The sequence below is a fragment of the Ctenopharyngodon idella genome, chromosome 24, assembly GCF_019924925.1.
Source record: "Ctenopharyngodon idella isolate HZGC_01 chromosome 24, HZGC01, whole genome shotgun sequence".
In the NCBI taxonomy this organism is placed as follows: domain Eukaryota; kingdom Metazoa; phylum Chordata; class Actinopteri; order Cypriniformes; family Xenocyprididae; genus Ctenopharyngodon; species Ctenopharyngodon idella.
In genome coordinates, this window is record NC_067243.1 from 25,040,870 (window position 1) to 25,065,311 (window position 24,442).

Below are 24,442 nucleotides of genomic sequence, written 5' to 3' on the forward strand. Positions count from 1 at the left end.
TATGCGACAACCTGACCCCACATTAAATATGCCTACTTCCCTTCTATAGTGTGCTGAAATCAGTGTTAAATGATTTGGATTTCCAAATATAACATTCAAGTAGTTGTAGTAGGGAGCCACCAGATTTACAAATGAAAGTTATTTCCTGTGGTTTAATTGTACTTGTTTTACAATACCCAGGTCTAATAATATTTTTTTCACAAGGTGACAAGTGTTCATGAACTAGAAACATTTTAATATGAGCAGGTGTTTATGCAAAAGCGAATGGGGATCAGTAGGTTAAATATGGTCTAAACAGAGAGTGTCTGAGTTCCTAAAGTTGCCAAGAACGCTACTGCAAAACTTGGGAGCCATATAGGATATACATATGTTTAAATGGGCAAACAAGGCTCGCCAAATATCACATTAAAATGAATAATTATTTAAATAATAATAATACATCAAAAAGAATTGCATGTGCTCAAAAAATAAGAGCTAGTCTTTTCTCAGGTGTGCAGACCAAAAAAGCTCTATCAAAAATGTATCTTGTGAAATGGAATGTGCTTAAAAACAGACCAGAGAGCAGATGTTTCATGCTTTCTTCAGTGCTCATAGAACAAACAGCAACATCTCTCTTTTGAAAGCACAATTACAAATTGTCACCAGCTGAGTTTAATCAATGAGGGGGAATTACCAAAGCCAATAATGTTATGATTTTAACTGAAATCACGTGACTTTGGCAGTTTGATACACACTCCGAACCACTGATTCGAAACAAAAGATTCGCCCATCACTAGATATTGTTGAATAAAGTTGTTGTTTTTTTTTGGTAAAAAAAGTCTGTCCTAAGAGGCTAGTCTTTAAATGACTAGGGTGTGTGAGTGTGTGTTCTTGTATATATGGTTTATGAGGACACAAATGTGTTTAATGACATGGGTATTACAACGTAAACATGGTTTATGAGGACACTTCTTGTGTCCTCGTAAACCAAATGGTTTAAAAAACATACTAAATGGTGTTTTTTTTTTTTTTTTTAATTAAAAAAAATGCCGACAGTTTTCTGTGATGGGTAGCTTTAGGGGTAGGGATAGTGTAGGGGGATAGAATGTACAGTTTGTACAGTATAAAAACCATTACGTCTATGGAGAGTCCCCGTAAACCACATATACGTGTGTGTGTGTGTGTGTGTGAATGAATGAATGAATGAAAAAGCTTAGTTTTATTCTTTATTTAAGTTTTCAAATGCATATTAAATAGTTGGTTAAGATAACAAAATTACATTCTATAAAGCATATAAAAGCACTGGATACATCTATACACTTGAAATTGTCAGAACACAAAACCATATTACTGATTTCCCCTGACCAACAAAAGTGCCTTTAAGAACAATAAGTCTCCCTCTGTAAAATACTCACATTTTCTCTTTTGGTGATTAAACAAAGCCTTTCAAAAACATACTTATTTAATTAAACTATATTCTTTTTTAATTTAAAGTCTTCACTCTTTTAACAATAAATGGTACACTGCGACATCCAACAGTATTAAAATGCTTTGCGTCAAATAGGTTAGCATTAAATAAAGGGCAGCGCCTCTAAGATCAGCTTCTGTCATAAAATAATCTTTTCTTCAGAGAAGTTAATATATATATTCTTTTTATTGAATTAAGTGAATGTTGTTCATTTCTTTTTTCATTATTTATTCTTGATTAGGAACTCTAGAGGTTTGACTTTAGGTTTTTAGGGAGCAACCACGTGGAAGGGACTTCCTGGTACACTTTCATCCCCCCATTTAACAATAACCACATAGTTTCCTTTCTCTTTTACTGTGTAGGTTACATTGTAAAGCTTGTTTCCCATATGTTTAACAGCCACATCTTCACATGGGGTTCTGGGACCATGGACGCCGACCATTAGCATGTTTGAACCTGAAAAAAAAGAAGAAAAAAATATTATGTTCCTCTGACAGCAAAATAAATATCCGGTATAATTATGTATTTTGTTGGTGACAAACCATTATTGACTTAATTTTTGTTTTATTTTACCTGCTTTACCACAGTCAACGGAAAAGTTGTTCTTCTGACCCACAAAGGCTTTGGAGAGGCCAGCACCATGACATACGACCTTACTGGCGTCTGAAGTTGACTGTGAGCTGGACAGAGAGCTGTAAGCTCCGGCCATTTTAGAGGTTTTGGTAACAGTCTCCACAATGACTGATGAAGTTTCATGCAAACTGTGGCCGCCAGACAGACGCATACCTACAACAAGAGACCGACGTGTTAAAAGCCAGTCACAACTCTCTAACTGCGCAAATATTACATAGCTGAAAAACACACTGGATGTCCCATGACTTATTTAAGGCAAAACTCTTTCTGGTTCAATACAATCTAAGCTCAATGGCAGAATTTGCGTCATAACAACAAAGTACGAATTCAATTAATTTGAGTTCATCCTACCTGTAACTTTTGCTTTGAAGGGACTGCCAACAATATGCTGTGGGCCACCATATTTGATGCATATAAGGTAGTTGCCTGGTGCCATAGGTGTATAAGACACTTTGTAACCTTCTAGGCACTCAGTGCAGTCCATTTTGACCTTTGAGGGACCATCAATAGTAACAGATAAGGCACCTGAACCAGCCTTGCATGTGTTGACGACAAACTCAGAGGGGACCCCTACAGAACAGTAAAACATCAGATTAAAATTGGATCTGCTGATGATTTATAACTGAGCATCTACAGCTAAATCCTTCATAATACTAATCTTTACATATTGCACTTATCAAGCAGAGGATTACAATGGACCAATACCTGTGCGTCCACCCTCAAGTCCTGGGCCAAAGGCAGACACCATTCCTGGATCTCCAACACTTTCTGCTTCTCCGACACGGACTCTGAATGGACTTCCTGGGATATGGCTTCCATTGAACTTCACATCAATCGAATGAACACCATTTTCACGTGGAATGAAGCGAATCGCATTCTTGTCTATGAAAAGGAGGGAATTATAATGTTGGAACAATTCAATGTTTCAATAACATTTCAATAAGAACCATTTGTCATCTTTTACAATCTGAATTGTATAAAGCGCCATATAAACAAAGATGACTTGTTTGAAAGCATGTCAAGGAATAGCCTATGTTCTTAAGACAAAAATAAACAAGTCTACAACTCACCGCTATCCAGTTCAGTGACATAACACTCCTCTACTACACCAGAGGGGGCATGTACTTTAGCATCTATGACACCCCTTGCCCCATTCCTCTGAACCGCAAATGAGGCTTCCTGATTAACCTTCAAATCCTTCTCCTGAAAGTGAAAAGAGGAATTAAAGTTTGATTTCTGACTCTAAAATGCTAAAATACACAGACAGATAGATAGATAGATAGATAGATAGAGCACACATAAGAACACTTAATCTCTGCTCAATAAAATAATAGTATGACCCTGGACAGACATGAGAGTCGAATTACAGCTCGTGACAAAAATAACTCAGCCATGACTCAAAAAGCAGAAAGAGTTGTTTTGGCAAGCTTGTATTTCACTGTTGCTGACCAACTTGGAGCTTACCTGAAGGCTTGTAACAGTAAGTCGACGCGCATCATCAGACAATGTGGCAACAGGAACAACGAAGGGGCTATCTGGGATATGCTCATTATTGAACTTGATGGAAACTTCATAGTCACCTGAGAGGAGAAATGGAGAATGAGAATGCAATGATTTCAACTGGTTTTGCTATCTGATTGTAACTCAAATCATAGCAACTTCTTTGTAAACCTTACCTGGCTCTTGCACAATGTAAATAACACCACAGGATCCATCTTTTCTGTCTTCAAATGAGATTTCAGCCTTGCTTGGCCCCTCTATAGCAATGGACAGACCGCCTGCTCCAGCCTCTCTTGTCCAAATACTAAATTCAGCTATCATATGGTAAGGAAAAGAGAGATGCAGTAAATGAACGGAAAAAAAATTAATGTGAATTTGTATTACAGAAATAATAAGAAAACACAATTCGTTTGAAACATACCAGGAACTTTTGCAACAGCTCTCTCTAGGCCTGTGCCTCCAGCCCGGACCTTGTGGGAACCTCCTTCCCCGAGGGGCCCAACTGTAAACTGGAAGGGGCTTCCAGGGACATGCTCACCCCTGTATTTGACGTTGACAGTGTGAGAACCCATATCGGTAGGTACGAAGCGGACTCTGTAGGTACTGTTTCCGCTATCAACAATCTCTGCATCTGTTACATTTCCACCAGGGCTGGTCACCTGGGCTGTCATTTCCTGAATCCCTGTGTCACCTGGAAAGGGGAAAACAAGTAAAGGTAACCAGAGCTGTAGGCGGTGGTGTTTTTTTGGTGGCGGGGAAGGGGGGGGGAGTGTAGTACAGCATAAAAATGATTTACCCTTACCCTCTTGCAGAACTGTACCAAAGCTACCCAATCGATCTCTTCCCAAGAAGGACTCAAATACATCTCTGAAAGGGTCACCGCCAAGCTGTGTGCTCTCCTCTACATGTACTTGACGTTTAGTCTCACCACCATGAGTCTTGCTGATTTCGGTGCGTTCTGTACGTGTGTACATGTGGCTACTGCGTGTGAAGGTACGAGTTAAGCGCTCCTGTGCTGACATCATCTGAAACCAATTTCCTAAGTAAAAATGAATCAGAGAGATTTTTTTTTCATTTTATCAGAACATTTTGAAGACATTTTCAGTTGTTTTCAGACACCTTGGCTAATACCGTGATTGTATTCTAATCTCCTTTACTAGTATTTGTTTTTACCTGGAATTTTAAGGTTTAGGTCACATGCGCTGCCCACTGAAGCAATAGAGGCAGCTTGCCTTTTCCTTGTTATACTCTCCTTCATCCTTCCTTCTCCTGTTACCTTCACTGTGAAAGGGCTTCCTAGAGAGTGGGGCGAGCAAACAAAATGTTACAAATCTCTGCCGTAATGGACTGCCAGCCTACATGAGCGTATCACTATGGAAACTTGTTCCCGCCATGAAATAAAAAAGGTAATTGTGACTTTTTATCTTACAATTCTGACTTTTTTCTTGGAATTGCGAGTTTATGTCTAGCAATTCTTACCTTTTTTCTCAGAATTGCATGATATAAACACAATTGCGAGTTATAAAGTCAGAATTGGGAGTTATAAAGTCAGAATTGCGAGTTATAAAGTCAGAATTGCGAGATTTAAAGTCAGAATTGCGAGTTATAAAGTCATAATTGCAAGTTATAAAGTCAGAATTGCGTGATATAAAGTCAGAATTGCGAGTTATAAAGTCATAATTGCAAGATTTAAAGTCAGAATTGCGAGTTATAAAGTCAGAATTGAGAGTTATAAAGTCAGAATTGCCAGATATAAAGTCAGAATTGCGAGTTAAGGTCAGAATTGTGAGTTATAAAGTCAGAACTGCATGATACAAAGTCAGAACTGCGAGTTATAAAGTCAGAATTGCGAAATATAAAGTCAGAATTGCGAGTTATAAAGTCAGAATTGTGAGATATAAACTCGCAATTGCGTGTTATAATGTCCAATTGTGAGGGGAAAAAGACTGATGTTTTTTCTCAGAATTGCGTCTTATAAAGTCAGAATTGTAAGTTTATTCTGAGAAAAAAAGTCAGAATTGTGAGATAAAAAGTTGCAAAAAAACTCACAAAAGCATGATAAAAACTCACAAAAAAGTCAGAATTGCAACTATATCTCGCAATTCTAACTTTATATCATGCAATTTTGACTTTATAACTCGCAATTGCTAGTTTAAATCTCACAATTCTGAAGAAAAGTCACAATTACCTTTTTTATTTTTTTATTTAGTGGCGGAAACAAGCTTCCATAGATCACTGTAAAGAAACATTGAAAAAGTAACCTGGTATGTGTTTTTCTGCAAACTTGATGTTGATGATGTAGTTGCCTGGTTCAGTGGGGCAATATGTCACTTTACATGTTCCATCTTCCACATCCTCACAATTGATATCCACCTTACTTGGACCCTCGATGGACAATCCAAGTCCTCCATATCCTTTGAATCAAGACAATCAGTTCAATTAGGTGCATTACACTAGATTTGAATTTGAAATAATGCATAGACAAATCATGCAAGACCAAAAAAAAAAAAAAAAAAACGAAGAACATACCAGCATTTCTGGTGTCCACAAAGAACTCGGCCACTTCAAAGGTATGTGCTTCAACTAAACCTTTACCAAAAGCCTTGACTCTGCTGGCCTCCCCAATTTCTGATGGTCCTACCATAATCTTAAAAGGGCTGTTGTTTACATGTTTCCCACTCTTCCTCACGCTGACCTCATGCTCCCCCACTTCCTTTGGGGTGAAGGAGAGACCTGGTGAGGCAAGGGGAGCAGAGATTAATCAATGCCAATCTAGTGTATGCAGAAAGATTTTATGGCCTCTTGTGCTTACCAATGTGCCGGTTGGGCAACCTCTTCAGTAGGCAGGGTTCGTCTTTTCCTGATGGAGCTTTGATGCTTGCTGTCAAATAGCTCAGGTCCGTTTCTGTGATCTTCAGTGAGACATCTGCTGCTGTGCCAACGTTCAGCTGAGACCTTCGGAGTGAATCGTCACCTAGATGAACAGACATAATAATGGTGAGAATGGAAAGTCACCACCATGGGCAAGAGTTGAGTTATTTTTACCAGGTCTAATTCTTAAAAACACAAGTGACACATTTCTTATCATACCAGTAATTTTTGCCGTGAAGGGGCTGCCAGGAATATGGCTGTTGTCAAACTTGACGATAATGTTGTAATCACCAGGTGCAGTGGGCAAGTAGGACACAGTGCATGTACCATCTTTATTGTCCTTACAACTGATTTCAGCTTTAGATGGACCCTCTACAGCAAGGGACAAACCACCTGTGACGGGCAAACAAAATGGACAATTTGGCATACTTTTTATACAAAATATATTTATATATTTGCTTTGCTGCAAACACCTTTATGTACCTTGTCCGGCATTCTTGGTAACAACCGTAAAAGTGGCCAGTTTATTGACGATCCCATGACACAAACCAGGTCCATAGGCGGTCACCATTCCACTGTTCATTACATCTACATAGAACTGCAAAGGACTTCCTGTGAACATAATTGCATTCAAGTTGTGATTCTGTAAACTACATGACGCTGACATCTTAAATGACTTAAATTAAACAGGTCTCAATACATATTTGAACACTTAAGCCACGTAAAAGTATAAATTTCAATATAACAATCCATCAAAGCAACATGACATTTGTAAAGTAAAGGCTGAAATGCAAAACTCTCTGTGTTTGCAAATGCCAATGAGTTTGATATTATCAAATACAAGTTATACATTTTAAATACATCTTGAGTGTCCAAATGCTTTTTGGGCCATTTCGAACATAAATTAAAAGGGAGTCCAACCTGGGATGTGGTTGCCATCATACTTTATGTCCATTTCATGCAGGCCTCTCTCTGTAGGCTGAAATTGCACTGTGACTGTTCCATCTTTGTTGTCCCTGATGAAGGGACGAGCTGTCTTACCAGAGGGCATACGCACCTCCCCTGAAAATAAAACAAATGTGGTATACTTTTGACAACAGCACACAAGAGTAGTAACATTTTTGCTCCAAATGAACATGATTAAAGATGTTACCACTGAGCTCTCCTTGCTGAACAGTGAATGGGATAACTAGGTTCAGGGGTTGAAACATGGGCTTCGTGTCGTCTCTCGGTGGAACAGGTTGATCTGTAGCCTAAAAAAGACAATCAACAATGTTTCAAACAGTGTCCTGTTGTCTTTCTGTCACTGCGCTACTGAATATTTTAACCATCTCTTTCAAGTCCCTTTCTGTTGTAATGTCCCTGGTATTGATATCATGGCTTTATCAGGCCTGTGATACATAGTTCAACACACCTGTTCAGTATTATCACTCACCATGACTTGAAAAGGGCTTTTAGGAATGTTTTGCCCTCCAAAGCGGATTGTTATGACATATTTTCCCGGCTCGGGGGCAGTATAATATATGTCGAAGGTGCCATCGGGATTTTCTGTAACATCCATATCCAGCTCGATGCCATTTGGGGTCAGAACTGTACATGTCACCTTCCCTTTTCCAGCAGCCTTGGCATCCACAGTGATGAACGTCTCTTCTGCCATCTTAATATTGGGCCCAAGACTTTCTGCTCAAATAACAACATTGAATTTAATTCTGGAAACATATTACTTGGTGTAATGGTAGAATATTTCATTATAGAAAATCCCACCATTATACAATAATACAATTATTTTTAATTAACTTCCTGATTCCTTACCAACACCACGTCCTCCAATAGACACTGAAAATAAAAAGCAAATAAATAAAAAAAAATCAGTAAAACCAGAGGTGTGAAAATAAAGCTCAAAACACCAAGCACCAAAATTAAAAGAATACCTGTGAGCAGACATTTGCTGGCATCACCAGTTGGAAAGGCTTGGACATTGTAAGGCGAGTATGGAATGTTATCTCCACCATACTTAATGGTTATGGTGTAGCGGCCAGTCATATCTGGCACATAAGATACAGTGTAAGTTCCATCTCTGTTGTCTTGAATGCTGGCTTTTTTCGGCTTTCCCTCTGGATCCTAAATGGAACACAATGTTTAAATGCACTGCTCTGGTAATATATGGCTATTTTTTAGGTTTCCTATTTATATATATATATAGAGAGAGAGAGTGCTCACAAGGATCTGAACTGTCAAAAGGCCTTTCCCTGCGTCACGAGCATCAATGGTAAACTCCACTGGTAGACTGGCAGCAACTCCTTTAGTGTCCAGACCAGGTCCACTAGCCCGCACCTTACTGGCATCATGTGAGGGGGCTGAATTGACTTTGAATGGACTGTTTACAACCACAAAATAAAAGAGTTGCAAAATTATGTCTTCAAGTCACATTACTGTCATAAGGTAACAATAAAATAAGATCTTTAAGATCTTACCTGCCAGGTACTTCTTGGTTGGCGTATTTGACAGACACAGTGTGCGGCCCCTCCTGTGCAGGGGTATAGTTGACGGTATGTGTTCCATCTCGGTTGTTTTTAACAACGACAGGCTCAAGAGTTCCTGTAAGACAGAACATGTTGAAGATTGCATTGGTCACAGGCAAGTATGGAACAAATATGCTGAATTTGGAACCGCATACTAGTAGGGCTGCACAATTAATCAAAATTAAACCGAAAAAGACTGCAATTTTTTATGCTCCATCTGAAAGCCAGAGGGCGCTCTTGTGCAGAAACTCCAAATATGCCCCACAGAAGTAAGATAACACACGCAGTTCCAGGAAATCCCTATGGCCATCATACTATCACTGTAGCTGAATAAACAGAAGATTGAAACGCATTGATTGATTAAGCATGACTAATAAACAAACGAGTACGACAATATATGGTTTATCTTAGTTCTTCAAGGCTTCTCAGGTATTTTCATGATAATAAAGTGGGGTGAATTTAGGGTGACTGGGACACATTTTGCCATTGAGATTAACTGTGTAAGAAGCCACATCATCTCACAAAAGGATGTTATTTCAAACACTAAACTTTGAAAATGTTTTAAATGTTGTCTTTTGTTGGACAAGTGACTCAAACTTGCAGTGCTTTCAGATGGAGCACCATTTCCTACTGATCACAGAGCCGTGCTTCACTGACAAGCTGTGCATAAAAAAAGTTAATTCGGGTTAATTTCGATTAATTGTGCAGCCCTACATACTAGTATACTACTCATACTACTTTTACCATATCTTTCTAGGGCAGAAATAGTAAGAGTAGTATGTAGTATGCAGTTTTTGAATTCAGCAATAGAGTCTTCTACAGTGTAGAAGTACCTTTAAACAACTTATTTAGTGTTAGACTGGCTCAAAGCAAGGGGTTTATGTTATGTACCTTTTGGTCCATACAGCTGCACCTCTAGAGGAGCCAGGCCTGCTTTGCTGCTGTCCACAGTGAAGGTTTGTGGAGCATGTGCTGTAACTCTGTTAGCAAGTCCAGGACCTGAGCACTTCACCTTACTGACATCCACCACATCCTTCACCAGCACCCGGAATGGACTGCCTGAGAACAGTAAACCCGAATATAAAGTAGTTATAGAACTATACAGCTGAAATAAAAAAGGATATGTACTATATAGATAAAACAGTAATATTGTATAGGTAGTTAACATCTTTATAGGTATTTAGGTAGATAATATTTCACCTGGAATAGGCTGGCCTCCATAAGTGATATTGACATCATAGTCTCCAGCAGTGAAAGGCATATATTCAACACTGCAACTACCATCTTTATTGTCCTTACAGAACATTTTGGCTTCTGATGCTCCTTCAATGGTCAAGCCCAAACCACCAGTCCCAGCACCCCTTTGAAATGATAAGCATGGATGTACAATGAGATGTAAATTTCCCAAATCCAGCTTTAAAGCAAATATGACAGTTTCTCTTAGGGTATCAATGATGCTACAGTATACGCATACCTTGTCTCCACTGTGAAGCAGTTGGGTTTGTTGACTAGCCCACCTTCCAGGCCTGGACCATAAGCTCGAACACGTGTTGGGTCACAACCTTCTACAACTGACACTTTAAAGGGACTCTTAGGAACAGCAACCTCATCATAAAAGACCTCGATCAGGTGCAAACCTAAACAAAGCAAAGAATTACTTTCATTTGAAGAATTCAGCTTTACGCCAATCCTACTTCATAGGCTACATATAGCTATTTTGCACATATTATTTAATATTATTGTAATATTTCATTTATAATTGCATCTATGAATAAGAAAGAACCTTTTGCTTTTGTAGTGTTTCTAGAAAGTATTTGTGACAGGCTCTGTTTAACAGTGAACTGCAGCTGTCATTGGTATTAATATAAGATGTATTTCTGTACTGCTGTGCAGAGGGCTCTAGTCAGGCTCACAACTATTTAATGATCTCTTTTTACAATGCATTTCCTATTTATAAACTCCCTCTCCATCTGTCATATGCTCTCATTCAGTACCCCTTCTAAGCTCTGAAAGCTTCTCAAAATCTGTCTTGTCTGTATACACACCCCAGGGGTTCCCAACTCTGGCCTTCGAGGTCCACTTTCCTGCAGAGTTTAGCTCCAACCTACCTGTAACTTTCTTATAAAGACCTTAGCTTGGTCAGGTGTGTTCGATTAGGGTTGGAGCTAAACTCTGTAAGAAAGTGGACCAGAAGGGGTGATATACCCAATGCATTGTATGATATAAGCCGCTTTTCCAACGCAGAATCTTTTCTCAGGTATTAGGGACTTGGGATGGTACTCTGTGTGTTTCAACCGCAGGAACCAGGATCTAAATGAAGTTCCAGGTAAAAATTTCCCCCTCAGAAAGTCCCTGCTCATGAGGTAGTACTTTTTCAAAGTTCAGAAACTTTCGGGGATGGGACTTGGGCGCTGAACATGCTGATTGGTTGAGTTTACGCAGCATTTTGATTGGTTGACTCCACACAGCATTTTATTTCAACCACCATTTTAAAATTCTGTTGTGGTGCATGCAGTAAGAGTTGTTTGCTATTCAAATCAACAATGGAGTTTAAAAAATACGACCAATGGACCGCAACGAGGTTCAGGTTCTATTAAGGTTCTATTAAGTTTATTAAGGTTCTATTAAGGACGAAATCCAGCAGGAACTGGAAAGTCACGCACAGTCCTACATCACTTGCCTAATTTTCACGGTACTTTAGACCACGATGGAAACGCAGACAGCAACAGGTCTGGGGGGAAAAAAGTTCCTGGGACAAATTGTTGAGGGTAATTTCGGTGGAAAAGCGACTACATACATACATGTATCTCTTTCTAAAAAGGTTCCTCCACCTTCTTTACTAGATATCTCAAGTGAAAAACATAACACTCACTAAGAAAACTCTTTGAAAGCCTTCAAAAAACCCTCACTTTAAACTTATTTGTTCAGTGTTTGAATGACGTACCATCCTCAAAAGCCGTATATTCCACTCTATATGTGCCGTCACCCTTATCAGTGATATATGCATCTGTGTTTGCGCCTGATGGATTGATGATGCGAATCTTAACATGATTTCCTCCTTTGGTCTTAGTCTGGGCCCGGGCATCCACAATGAAGTGTGTTGTCACGTCCCTGAGAACCCCTTGAGTGACAGAAAAACAGGAAAATAAGGTATAACTGATTTGCGGTTGGAAATTTAATCACAGAAAGTTGTTAAAATTGTTAAATATTACCTCTGGGCTCGACTCCTGGTCCATACACTTTAATCCCACTTGTGTCCACAGATGGCTCCACCTTAACATGTATGGGGCTCTTGGGCACCTGCTGACCTCCATATTTAATTGTGATGGTGTGTATCCCATGAAAGAGCGGGGTGTAGGTGACAGAGAATGTTCCATCATTGTTCTTTTGAATACAAACTTCAGCTTGAGCCCCTGAATCCGACACAATCTCAATGGTGAGTTCAGCCTCTCCGGCTCTACTGCAGTCCACTGTGAAACTGGCCACCTCGCCAGCTTTAGCCCTCTCTAGTCCTGGTCCACTCACTATAACCTTTCCAGCATCCAGAGCTGGCTTGACAACAGCTTTGAAAGGAGAGCCAGGGATATGAGCTTCCCCAAATAGGATATTTATGTTGTAGTCACCAGCCTCTGTGGGCAAGTAGAAAACAGAGCAGGTTCCATCGCCGTTGTCTTGGCACTCAATCTTAGCCTCACAGGGGCCTTCCAATGTTAAACCCAGACCACCAGCACCTGCCCCTTTTGTGTCTATAGTGAACGGTGCAGGCTGGCCGACAATACCACCCTTAAGTCCTGGTCCATAGGCACGAACCTAGTGGGAAATCCAGTTACATTAAATTATAGAGCTCACACAATAAGTCAAGAGACCTTTTATTCCCATTAAACTGTGATCTTACCTTGGAAGGATCAGCAGGCATGAGTCCCTCCACAGAAAAGGGACTTCCTGGAACAGGGTTCCCATCATAGCTGATGTCCACCTTGTAATTACCCTCCTCAGGTGGGATGTATTTCACACAGGTGGCCTCTTTTGTCTTGTCTGACTCCAACTTACAAGGTATTGGCCTACCAGAGGGTGAGGTTATGCTCACTTTTACAATACCCTGTCCACCAGCCCCTTTTGTGTTAACAACGAACTCTTGGTCCTTTCCAACTTCCACTTCTGCAACACATACAGCAGTTTAGTAAGCATTAGAGCGTTTAAAGTTGATAGTTGAGGTTGTAAAGAGTTCTTTCATAGAAGAAAAATACTTTGGCATAAGTGGTTTAACTGTTAAGTTAAAGTCCTTACTTTCATTAAGGCCTTGAACTTTGACTTTGCCAAGATCAAGTGAAGGGGCGACTGTGACTTTGAAAGGGCTTTTGGGAATGGGATCTCCACCATGTGTGACCATGACAGCCATCTCACCCTAATTTGCAGAAGATTTATTGCTGGTCAGACATAACCTTTCCAATCTTAATAATACTCATGTTCAAAGCAAAAACAAAGTGGAATAGATGATAGCGACTCTGACCTGATGAAGAGCAGTGTACTTCACAGTGTAGGAGTAGTCATGATTATCAATAATCTCAAAATCTTTAACAGCGTTTCCTTTGGCGGCAGTTTTGAACTGCACCTCTGGTTTTGCCTTTCCTGCTCCCTTCGTGAAGATGGTGAAATGGGTTGGAATATCCACTTGAACGCCTGTAAAGCAGAGCTGTGTCAATTAAAATGAATTTCTCTGGGGCTTAAGGTCTTAATGTTCTGGCTTACACCCACCTGTCTTGTTCAGTCCAGGACCTTCAGCCCTGACTTTACCAGCATCATGAGATGGATCCACCTTGACTTTGAATGGGCTGCTGGGGATTTCCTGTTTGAGATGTTCACTTAGCGTTAGTGCGCAATTGGGTGCAGGCAAGAAGAATGAAGTTTGGTCAGTGCTTTACCTGATCTGCAAAAAGCACCATGATGGTGTAACGGCCAGGGCCAGGGGGTGTGTACTTGACAGTGAAGGTGTCGTTGTCATTTTTAATGATGTCAAAATCTATATCTGCCTCTGCTGGACCCACCACACCTGGGGCACATTTGATCCCAATGCTGACATCACCTAAGATATAGCCAGAATGGTTAGCCACACTAAAACTCTTTTACTGCATCATATAACAAGAAAAAACAAACTCATTATGCAAACCTTGGCCAGCTTCACTGCAGTCGACAGTGAAGTAGGTGGGCTCATTTGCCTTTAGGCCAGTTTTCTCAACTCCTGGTCCATAGACCTTCACTTTGTCAGGGTGACAGCCTTCACCAACAAGAACCTTTAAAAACAAAGTTTATGGTCTATAAAATCAGCAATGATGTGCAAAAAAAAACAAAGCAAAATCTCAAGGAAAACAATGACTCATCTAATGGTGCTGTTAAAACACATAATATTTTGTATAATATGCTGTTACAAAGCATAATACAAACCAAAATACTACACTAGGAATACTCACTCTGAAGGGACTCTTGGGTACGTTGACCTCCCCCCAGGTAATTATGATGGTGTGCTTCAACGGCTTGGTAGGAACATACATACAAACAAAAGTGCCATCTCCCTTATCAGTAATCTGAATGTCAATCACACAGCCTTCGGCATCCTAGAAGAAAAGCCACCAGTTTGCAGAAATATAAGTATTCACATTTGCACATATGTTGGTTTGAGCAGTTCAGTCTTTGTCCTATGTTACCCTTTAACCTGTTACGCTGTTTAACAATCATTGCCAAAGGTAAACATTGAGAATATTACACATGGACAAACCTGAGCATAGATTTTCAGACTGCCTTTGCCAGCTTCTCGAGCGTCAACAGTGAATTGTGTTGATTTGTTGACAATAACTCCGGTGGGCTCCAGGCCTGGCCCAAATGCTTTGACCTACACATGAGATCCATCAGATCAATAACACTGGCATTGACAGCAAATAAGAGATGACTTTTGATTATTGTTTCCATGTGTTAACCACCTTCTCAGGGAAGACATCATTAGCTGCTGGAAGGATATGGGCCATGAATGGGCTGTCTTTGATATCTTCATCATCACAGATGACATGAACCGCATAATCTCCAGGTTCGGTGGGCCAGTAACGCACATCACAGGAACCATCACCTTTATCATCACACTCTATTTTTGCTTGAGAAGGGCCCTCAATAGAAAACCCTTTAAAGAAAAGATATTGCACCTAAAAATTAGCTGGACGCATAAAAGAAGTTATCTTAGTTATTTTCTTCCTCATATAGAATTACCTACCTAGAGTTCCTACTTCTGTACCAATAGCCTCAACAACAAAGTCAGCTGACTTTCCAACCATCCCAGTCTTCAAGCCAGGACCCCAAGCCCGCACCTTTTGTGGTCCAGCTTCCTTGCTGACCTCCACTTCAAATGGGCTAAAATAATCACATTTTAAAGAGTGCTGAGATCAGACATAAAATATAATATTGGAAACTTTGACACAGAGGAAGGGGTGAACATCATTTCACTAAGTAGAACACGTTCCTGGATCAACATCCTTGTTGATCCTGAAACAACATTTCAATCAACCAATCAGATTTGACTGATAGGTTTACAGTTAATGTCAAGTTTAGGCTTACAAGAAGGGTTAGGGCCTTCTACACCATTCTTATTTAGCTATCATTTCCCTCTGATATTAGGGATAAGTTATGGGCAGGGTTAGGTTGAGGGGTAGGGATAAGTTTATGACTATGTTTTTGGACAGGAATGTTGTTCCAGGATCAACAAAAGATGTTAATCCAGGAATATGTCTTACTTGGCAAAATCACGACAAGAGGAAGTTGTGCATATTTGTGGTGCATTACAGTGGTTAACCAAGTTGTACAACTAGCTCTCACCTGCGTGGGATAGGCTGGCCTCCCCATGTGATGTTTACATTATATTTTCCAGGCTTAACAGGACAGTAATCACACTTGAACACTCCATCACCAACATCACGTACTTTCACAGGCACCTCTACTCCTCCTAAAAACATATGCAAACAATTCTCAGCATTGTCTAAATGTAGCCACATTAATTAATGAGCAAAGAGACATGTAAAATGTATTTATAATGTAGTACTGAGTCAAAATGTACACAATTAATAGTCAAATTTATCTAGCAAGGGTGGCTATGTAGTAATTAACATTTAAAAAGTTTTTTTTTCTTCTTCTTGGAAAGGTAATTGTGTAAGAATACAAGTATTCAGTTTTAATATTAAAACAATCCCCACAATATGCCCCTGAAAGAAAGAAAGACTCACCTGGCCCTTTCACTGAGACCTTCAAGTCTCCAGTTCCTGCTCCTTTGGTAAAAACTGTGAAATCTGCCACCTCCTTAACTCGAACGCCCTTAGGCTGCAGTCCCCGGCCAGTTGCACGACAGGCATTGGCATTGCTGGCTGATGGGGAAAAAGAAACAAAATGAAGAGATTATAAAATGTCCCAAACTTTTTTTAAATGCACTGACTGAAGCAGTGTTAGTAAGGTCAAGCGAGGTGCTGTGCTTCTGGTGAGTTGCTATGATGACAAACAGGACAACAGGACTATCAAGTTATTTATGATAAGTAAGGACATCCATAAAATACAATAGGACATTCATGAAATGCAATACAAAAACAATGACAGATTGTTGGAATGGTCATTTTAAAAGCATCCAAACTGACAATATTACACCCAAGCCCAAAATACTTTGCTCAATTTTAACAAGACGTATAAAAATCTATTTAAAATCTAAATAGATGACACTCATGCAAATATCACAGTTTGAACAACAACTTCAGTTTGAACAATGAACTTTCATGTAGTTCATGTCTTCTTCCAATACAAACACACTCACTTTGGTTTTGCCCCTTTCCTACCATGCCTCAAAATGGGTGTTTTGATGTATGGTAGGAATTAAGCTGCTGCGAACAAGCAAGAAGCTAAGCTTTAGCCCGCAGAGGTATGCGCACCTTTCTTTTTATGAGGGGGTATCTGCTTCGGAGGCAACGCAGAAGGTTTAGGGTGTGCTACAAAATAAACAATTGTTTTTTTTTGGTGTGGGGGTAGATCTTTTGACTTTCTTTGATGCCCACTGTTCCAATATGACTGACACGTTTAAAGACATTTGATTATTTCAGCAAAGAAAGGAAAATGATCAGATGTTTACCTTCGGAGATGTTCACTTTAAAGGGGCTGTTGGGTATGGGCTGCCCAGCAAAGGTCACATGGATGGTGTGTGGCCCCTCCTGCAGAGGTTTGTAGGTGCAACGGAAGATGTTATCACCCTTGTTTTCTAGAATAACTTCCACAGTGTTGTTTTTATTCTGAGGGTCAACAATGACCACACTAACATCTCCAGCCCCAGCACCTGAAATGCGTGAGACAACCGTTAGAGCAACTTCATATAGAAAAACCTCTTCCAAAACATATTTTGTGCATTCTGCTCACCTGCAGTATAGATGTCAAAATAAGTAGGTTTATGGGCCACATTGCCCACTGGCTCTAAACCTGGACCTCGAGCCTGAACTTTGTTGGGATCACCCAGAGCCTTCGCCACATTCACCATGAAGGGGCTCTTATCAATGTCCTGACCAGCAAAAAGTACTTTCACCTGTGATATAATAGAATAAATAAACAACTATGCCACTGGAAGCAAAACGGTTTGAAATGGATACTGTGCAATCAACCATGTTCATGCATACCTTGTGGGGTCCCTCAACCTTGGGCACATAGGTGACAGAGAATGTCCTTTTCTTATCATTGTTGGGGACAACTTTAGCCTTAATTTTAACAAAATTAAAAGATGGATTGTAGTTAAAATGTCATTGATGGTTTGTTTCACATTGATGCAACATTTACAGAATGTTAGAGAAATATATCTGTCATATCTCACCTCCTCAGTGTGACCCTCTGGGTCCTCTACATATACAATCACTTCACCAAGTCCTGCCTCCAGTGTTTCTACAGTGAATACAGCTGGCTTCAAAACCATGTTCCCCTGAGGCTCAATACCTGTTTCCAAAAAAAAAAAAAAAGTCAAGTCTTTCAACAGCAATACTCAGAATGTACATATTGCATACTTTATTGTAGGGATGCAACAATAATCTTTCTTTATTTTACTTAAAGGGTTAGGTCACCCAAAAATTATCTCACCCTCAAGCCTTCCTAGGTATATATGACTTTCTTCTTTCAGTCAAACACAATCAGAGTTATATTAAAACATATTCTGGCTCTTCCAAGCTTTATAATGGGATTGAATAGTAACCATGATTTTGAAGTCCAAAAAAGTGCATCCATCCATCATAAAAGTAATCCATACGGCTTCAGCGGGTTAATAAAGACCTTATGAAGCGAAGCGATGTGTTTTTGTAAGAAAACTATCCATATTTATAACTTTATAAACTAGAATCACTGGCTTTCGTACACAAGCCAGTTCCGGCGGAAGTGTTGCCCAGCCCTATTTGTTTGAACCGCGATCTACTCTCACTTAAGCTTACACTACTCCTACATCCTACATCATATGCCAAAACTCAACTCGAACACATGGACGGACATTACTAGAAGCTAGTGATTATAGTCTATAAAGTCATACTGTAAATTCTCCATTTTACTGGACGGTGTGACAGCTGACAGCCTCACACTGCGATGGACATTGTTTTCAGTAATCCGGGGAAGTTCTTGTAAGCAGCTACACTAAAAAGTCATCTTCTCCTCAGTCATTTTGACAGCTCTAGGTAAGGAACAATGGCTTATGTCACAGCACCGGATGTAAATATGCGGCCTGAGGATAAACGCGGAAATTAACGTGCATAGAGAGATTTAAACGCATTTCACAAGCCCGTATTGAACCGTGGATGCCGTACCGAACGGTTCAATATTATATTGAGAACCGTGGCATCCCTAATGCAAAGTACCCAAAATAAAGCATAAATAGCTCTTATTTTAAAATTTATTTGACTGAATTTGTATGTGTAGCTCAAAAACTTTTTATTAATTTTGTGCCGACAAAGCACGTTTCAACAGCTTTAGTTTGCTCACCTGGTCCATAGGCCTTGGCTTTTTTGGGGTACAGCTGCTTTGGCTTAAGAGGGGCTCCAGGCTTTAGTTTAGCTTTGGGAAACTGAGAGAGGTACGTCATCACTGAATGCTCATCCACATCTGGATCCACAATTTCCTCTGGAGCTATCACCTAGAGATCAAAAATTCATAGATGTCAGATGAGAGTTAAGTATACAGGGCCTCATTCATTAATAACCACTTTCAAGTTGGGTAAGTATGTGCTTATTAAAGTTATTACACTAAATTTCCATTGGAGAAGTAACTAGTGAACTAGTCAGAAAGCCTGTTTATGATGAGATAAACATTGCAGTTAGAAGCCACTCCCTTCCAGCATTTTCTTTTCACCATCACGTTTGTTCCACCATCACAGGGTGGTGGCAATCTCTCCAGATACTATATATATCCACACAATGCTGAGGTTTGACAGCGGCCTTCAACAAGTCAAGGTCAGGATTTACCAGGAGCCAGACCCCTCCCACATCCCCTTAACAGTCAGCAGGGAATTCAGCCCCAAGAATTTATGACACACATGCTACACCATTCATGGAATCTCACACTTATCCCATGAGGATAATGGAGCAGGCACAACTTATGTGTCAAAGTGCTGAAACCACTAACATTTTATACAAAGCCATGCCCGGATACTACCTTCCTTATGATTTAAGTAAATACACTGGCTGAACATGTGACGTTAATGTTGAGTGGATGTTCACCTGTGGCACGCCGAGCCAGTCATCAGCCTGCTGCATGGCCTCACGAGCATTTGCAACGGGCTGGTTGGGGTCCCATGTCTTCCAGTCAGGGCACAGACCTATAAAAAGAGTTAAATTGATTTGAGTGAATCATTAAAGGTCTTCATTAATGAGGTCTTAAGCCACAAACTATACATAAAAAAGTAAAGGAAACATTTTATTGAAACAATTATTACATCAGTTATGACATCAGGCTCTTTAGAAATTGTTTATAAAAAATGTCTAAAGAAACATATAATGTAACCTAAATATATAATGATAATGGTAATGCTGTGATTTGTCAAAAGCCAGCAACACCCTGTATGGTCATGACTGTCTCACAGGGACTGTTTCATATCAGCTACACTGAAGTAAACACTTTAGTTCACTACCCCTCTCCTCAGCATGACTCCATGTGAGCAACAAGTGGCGCAAGAAGTAGGTCATAATTTAGTTGGAGTAAATATATGAAGCTCTCGTTCTTTATTGTATTGCAGAATTTATCCATTCTTTGAAATACTATACAGGTCTTTCCTTGTTTATATTTTTGTTATTGCAATGTTATTATTTTTCTTCCTAATGACAATAAAATGGGTTGAGCTCTCTTTTTTATTAAACAGTGGTTTATTGTTAGTGTTAGTTCACTAGAGAAACATTTCTCTAGTGAACTAACATGCTGTGGACACTAAATGACTTGCCTGAGGTAAATGTAATGCTGAGTTCAATATTATTTTCAAGCTGTTTTATTGATGTTTTTCAGCGATTGAAACACTGGTTGAGAGATTACACATAAACATATCTATGCATAGATAATTTCTTCTTTTTCTGTGCTTTTTCCTGTTGTGGCGGTTAGCAAACAGCATTGCATTACCGCGCGCTAATGGATTGGAGTGTGGATCGGCTGTGACTGTATTCGTCATCTGACAATATGCACCTGTATGCTGTATGTGATGGTACGGACGTCAAGGTTCGGGCCGAATACATGTACCGTTACATGCCTAGTGAGAACCTAAAATCTCTAGACAATCTTGACTGTTCCTCACCCAACCACAACTGCCCAAAGTCAAACCAAGCAGACAGCCACACCTGATAATGTCAGACTGTGTTCTTACCAGGGGCACAGTTGTCCACAAGGGCACCAAGGGCCTTGCCATCCCTCCAGTCCTTGTTGAAGTTGTTAATAGGCAGCTCTGGAACCTTGTTCTGAATCCAGCCCAGCAATCTCTGTTTGGGAGTGAGTTTCTTAACCTCTTCATCATCCTCATCATCCCACATGGGCATGGAGATGGAATAATGGAGAATGAGTGTCCAGATGAGACCCAAAATCAGCTTCAGGTTCCCATCTACAATGGCTTTGCTGTCTACAAAGACAATCACAAGAAAACTGATTTATCAAATGGACTTTACAAATTGACATTGGGTTTAATTTATCATATTTCTTTGAATCACTTGCTTTGATTACCATTCCCATCATAAAGAAGATTACAAAGACCTGGGATGTCAACATGAACTCAAAAAATGTGTACTTTTTTGTTACGCAAAACACACAACATAATTTATGTTTGTATTAATAGTAGTTCCAGGCTGTTAAAGGGTTAGTTCACTCAAAAAATGAAAATTCTCTCATTAATTCCTCACCTTCATGTCGTTCCAAAACTTCTAAGACATTTGTTCATCTTTGAAAAACAAATGAAGATCTTTTTGATGAAATCTGAGAGATTTCTGTCCCTCCATTAACTCCAAACTACCATTTTGACGCTTCAAAAAGTTCATAAAGAGATTGTAAACTAACCCGTATTAATTGAGCGATTCCAAATTTTCTGAAGAGACTCGTTTGCTTTATATGATGAATATATTTAATTTAAGCTTTTAATCACATATAAATAATCATCAACACACACATCAGTTGTGGTAAACGAAAGCTCAAGCATGTTTGCTTGACGTGTGAGAACCAATGATGAGGTTTGTTCTCATGTGTTACGCAGCACGTTTGAACTTCCACAAGAACCAATGGGGTTGGTTCTCACGCGTCAAGCAAGTACGGTTGAGTTTCTGTTTTCACTGATCAATGTTTATATGTGAAAAAAGCCTAAATTAAATCTGTATATCATATAAAGCGATTGTGTCTCTTCAAAAAAAAAATGGACTAAACCACTCAATTCATATGGATTAGTTTTAAGATCTCTTAATGAACTTTTTTGGTTGTTGCGTAGACTGTCAATGGAGGGACAGAAAGCTCTAAGATTTCATTTAAAAGATATTCATTTGTTTTCCGAAGATGAATGAAAGTCTTACGGGTTTGAAACAACATGAGGGTGAGTAATTAATGACATAAATTTTGAGTGAACGAACCCTTTAAGAGGTCAAGTCTCCCCAAAACACCCTCACACCACTGCTTTACACAAAGTGCTGTTCTTTATCTATCAAAGCAGCTCTAAACATTGACCAATAAACTGCAAACCTACAGTGATTTAACTGCAATATTTTCTCTGTATTCATTAATACCCCAACAAGTTATTACAGCATGTCTGCACAGATCAGATATAACCTTTGACCTTTATTCAACAAACAAGCTGTAGCCCCTTAGAACTATTTTCCATTTCACTGACACATGGAAACCCAATGTGAACTACTCGTACATGGTGCTGAAATACTACTCCAGACTCTGACCTGACACCTCAACTTTAGAGTTGAGGTAAAGAAGTGAGCATCTGACTGCTGATAAGGTTTACAGGCAGGCTTGTGTGAGAGAGAGAGAGGTTTGGCAACTTTACCCGAGATACACAAAGAGCAGTAGTATCAACTAGATTTGTTAGTGCGTGATAACTTCACTTCTAAGTAATTAACAAATATGAATGTCACTTTTATTAATAAGTAATTCGTAAGTACAAATATTTTAATGTTAAACAGATTGACCATTTAAAGTTACTGTATAAAGGGGCTATTCCTACCTGACAATAAAAAACCCTGAACTGACCTATCCCTAGTGTAACTGTTCGAAGTTTGAATAGAAATGTTGGTACCACTTTAGATTAGGGAACACAATTTCACTATTAACTAGTTACTTGTATATTACTAGCATATTGGCTGTTTATTAGTATTTATAAAGCACATATTAATGTCTTATTCTGCATGACCATATTCTAGCTCCCTACCTAAACATAACCACTACAACAACTACCTTACTTACTATCAATAAGCAGTAACTATGAGTTTATTGAGGGAAAACTAGTTAATAGTTAACGTGTAGCTAATCTAAAGTGTTACCTAAATGTTATAGGGTCTATACAATATTTTAGAACTTAAATATAAAAATAGAAACTTATTTAACTTTAAGTGTTGGTGTTTATTCCTGTTTAACTAGTTAAAGCAGAACTTACCTATTGACACTAATTTGATTCGCTCTCTCTCCAGAAACTCCAGCGCCACCGACACGTTCTCCAATTTCATTTGTCTGAAGTTTGGTCTGACATGATGCTTTCTGTACATTTTCTTCTGACTGAGGACCTCCAGAAGCCCGATGAGTTTAAGCCCATCGCTCAGGTCTTTCTGGAGGTCAGTGATGCCCTTATTGACGCATTTGAGATGTTCATTGCACCATCTGGTGAAGGTGTTCTGCTGGATCTTCTTCCACGGCGCGTCCTCAGCCAGATCTTTCTCTGTTGCTGGCATCTCTTCCTCTTCCTCTTCCCCAAGGTCTGTGCCCTGGTAATATTGTGGCGGGAGATCGTCTAAATGTGTGTAATTGCTCATGATGGACTCTTCCTTTTATACTTCTAATGCGTGAAATTCACAGCTCGTCACTTTTGCGGGAGCGTGTCAGAGGCGCGCTCGCTGTTAAACAGATCAAAACTTGGATGAAGTTAAAAAACAAAAAACAGACAGACTCTCACGGATACTTGTGAAAAGGGGTCTTCTGTCAAGACGATGATAAATTATCCGATTTACGGTTTACACGGCGGCCGGACCCCGTTTTTAATTCTCAGTACCCTGCCAAATGTAGTCGCCACTTCTTAATGGACACTTCGCGTTTGAAGAATGTCACTTTTTGAAAAATGAAAAAGTCACTTTGCTGCTCCGCAGTTTGCAGGAGTGAAACTCCGTTTGAAATGAAGAGAGGGTGAATGAAGGGGGCTTAAATGCACCCAGGACCTCGGGGATTACATCACACTGATGTAATGCTGTATACTGGAGTATGACGAACTAATTTTCTAATTCTGAAGGATATCTATCATAGATCAGATTGGTCGAAATGAATAACACACATTGTGATTGGCCAGTTGAGACACACTTATTTCTGGACAATCGGGGTAAGTGGGCGGCTACATGTCCTCTCATTTGTAAACTGTGCGGTCACCAGCCCTGTATGACAAAGTCACAGCAAAAATAGAGAGTGACGGCGGCAACACTTTACAATATAGCGTGCATGTCACATGTTACATGTTATTAAATGATTAGTGTATGAAGAATGATATGTAATTACAAACAGCTCCTAAATAGACCTACTGAGTAGAATAATTCATTAGAATATAGGCTCAAAATCAAACTGCGTTTTATATTATATTATATTATATTATATTATGCAAAGTGATCAACCTTATACATTAAGTTACACCTACAAAACTTTTTTACTGTGCATGCACTTTAAAAAAGAATTGTTGTTTTAACTTAAAAAAAAGTAAAAGTTTGAGTTCATT

General features: G+C 39.4%; 1 protein-coding gene across 2 annotated transcripts; it reads right to left on the minus strand.

The window, feature by feature from the left end:
* Positions 1-1,192: 1,192 nt before the first annotated feature.
* flnca (filamin C, gamma a (actin binding protein 280)) lies at positions 1,193-23,872 on the minus strand. 2 transcript variants are annotated; one of them, XM_051884304.1, is made up of 48 exons: positions 23,126-23,872; positions 20,858-21,106; positions 19,728-19,825; positions 18,994-19,144; positions 17,849-17,967; positions 17,658-17,735; positions 17,404-17,566; positions 17,123-17,323; positions 16,926-16,982; positions 16,236-16,373; positions 15,832-15,958; positions 15,233-15,369; positions 14,949-15,142; positions 14,747-14,860; positions 14,442-14,585; positions 14,141-14,264; positions 13,896-14,056; positions 13,729-13,819; positions 13,484-13,653; positions 13,261-13,378; positions 12,869-13,131; positions 12,186-12,783; positions 11,918-12,094; positions 10,448-10,610; positions 10,174-10,334; positions 9,865-10,032; positions 8,926-9,049; positions 8,672-8,828; positions 8,383-8,572; positions 8,264-8,287; positions 7,887-8,131; positions 7,605-7,704; positions 7,373-7,513; positions 6,935-7,063; positions 6,671-6,844; positions 6,393-6,554; positions 6,110-6,313; positions 5,842-5,994; positions 4,754-4,876; positions 4,383-4,619; positions 4,002-4,271; positions 3,757-3,894; positions 3,545-3,660; positions 3,151-3,283; positions 2,786-2,962; positions 2,432-2,650; positions 2,021-2,233; positions 1,193-1,903 (listed from the first exon to the last, which is right to left on the minus strand). In XM_051884304.1, the coding sequence occupies exons 1-48, from the start codon at positions 23,496-23,498 to the stop codon at positions 1,716-1,718; spliced, it is 8,154 nt and encodes a 2,717-aa protein (XP_051740264.1). In that variant the 5' UTR covers positions 23,499-23,872; the 3' UTR covers positions 1,193-1,715. The 2 variants fall into 2 exon arrangements, with proteins under 2 accessions (XP_051740264.1, XP_051740265.1); XM_051884305.1 differs by lacking the exon at positions 16,926-16,982.
* Between the last annotated feature and the right edge of the window lie 570 nt (positions 23,873-24,442).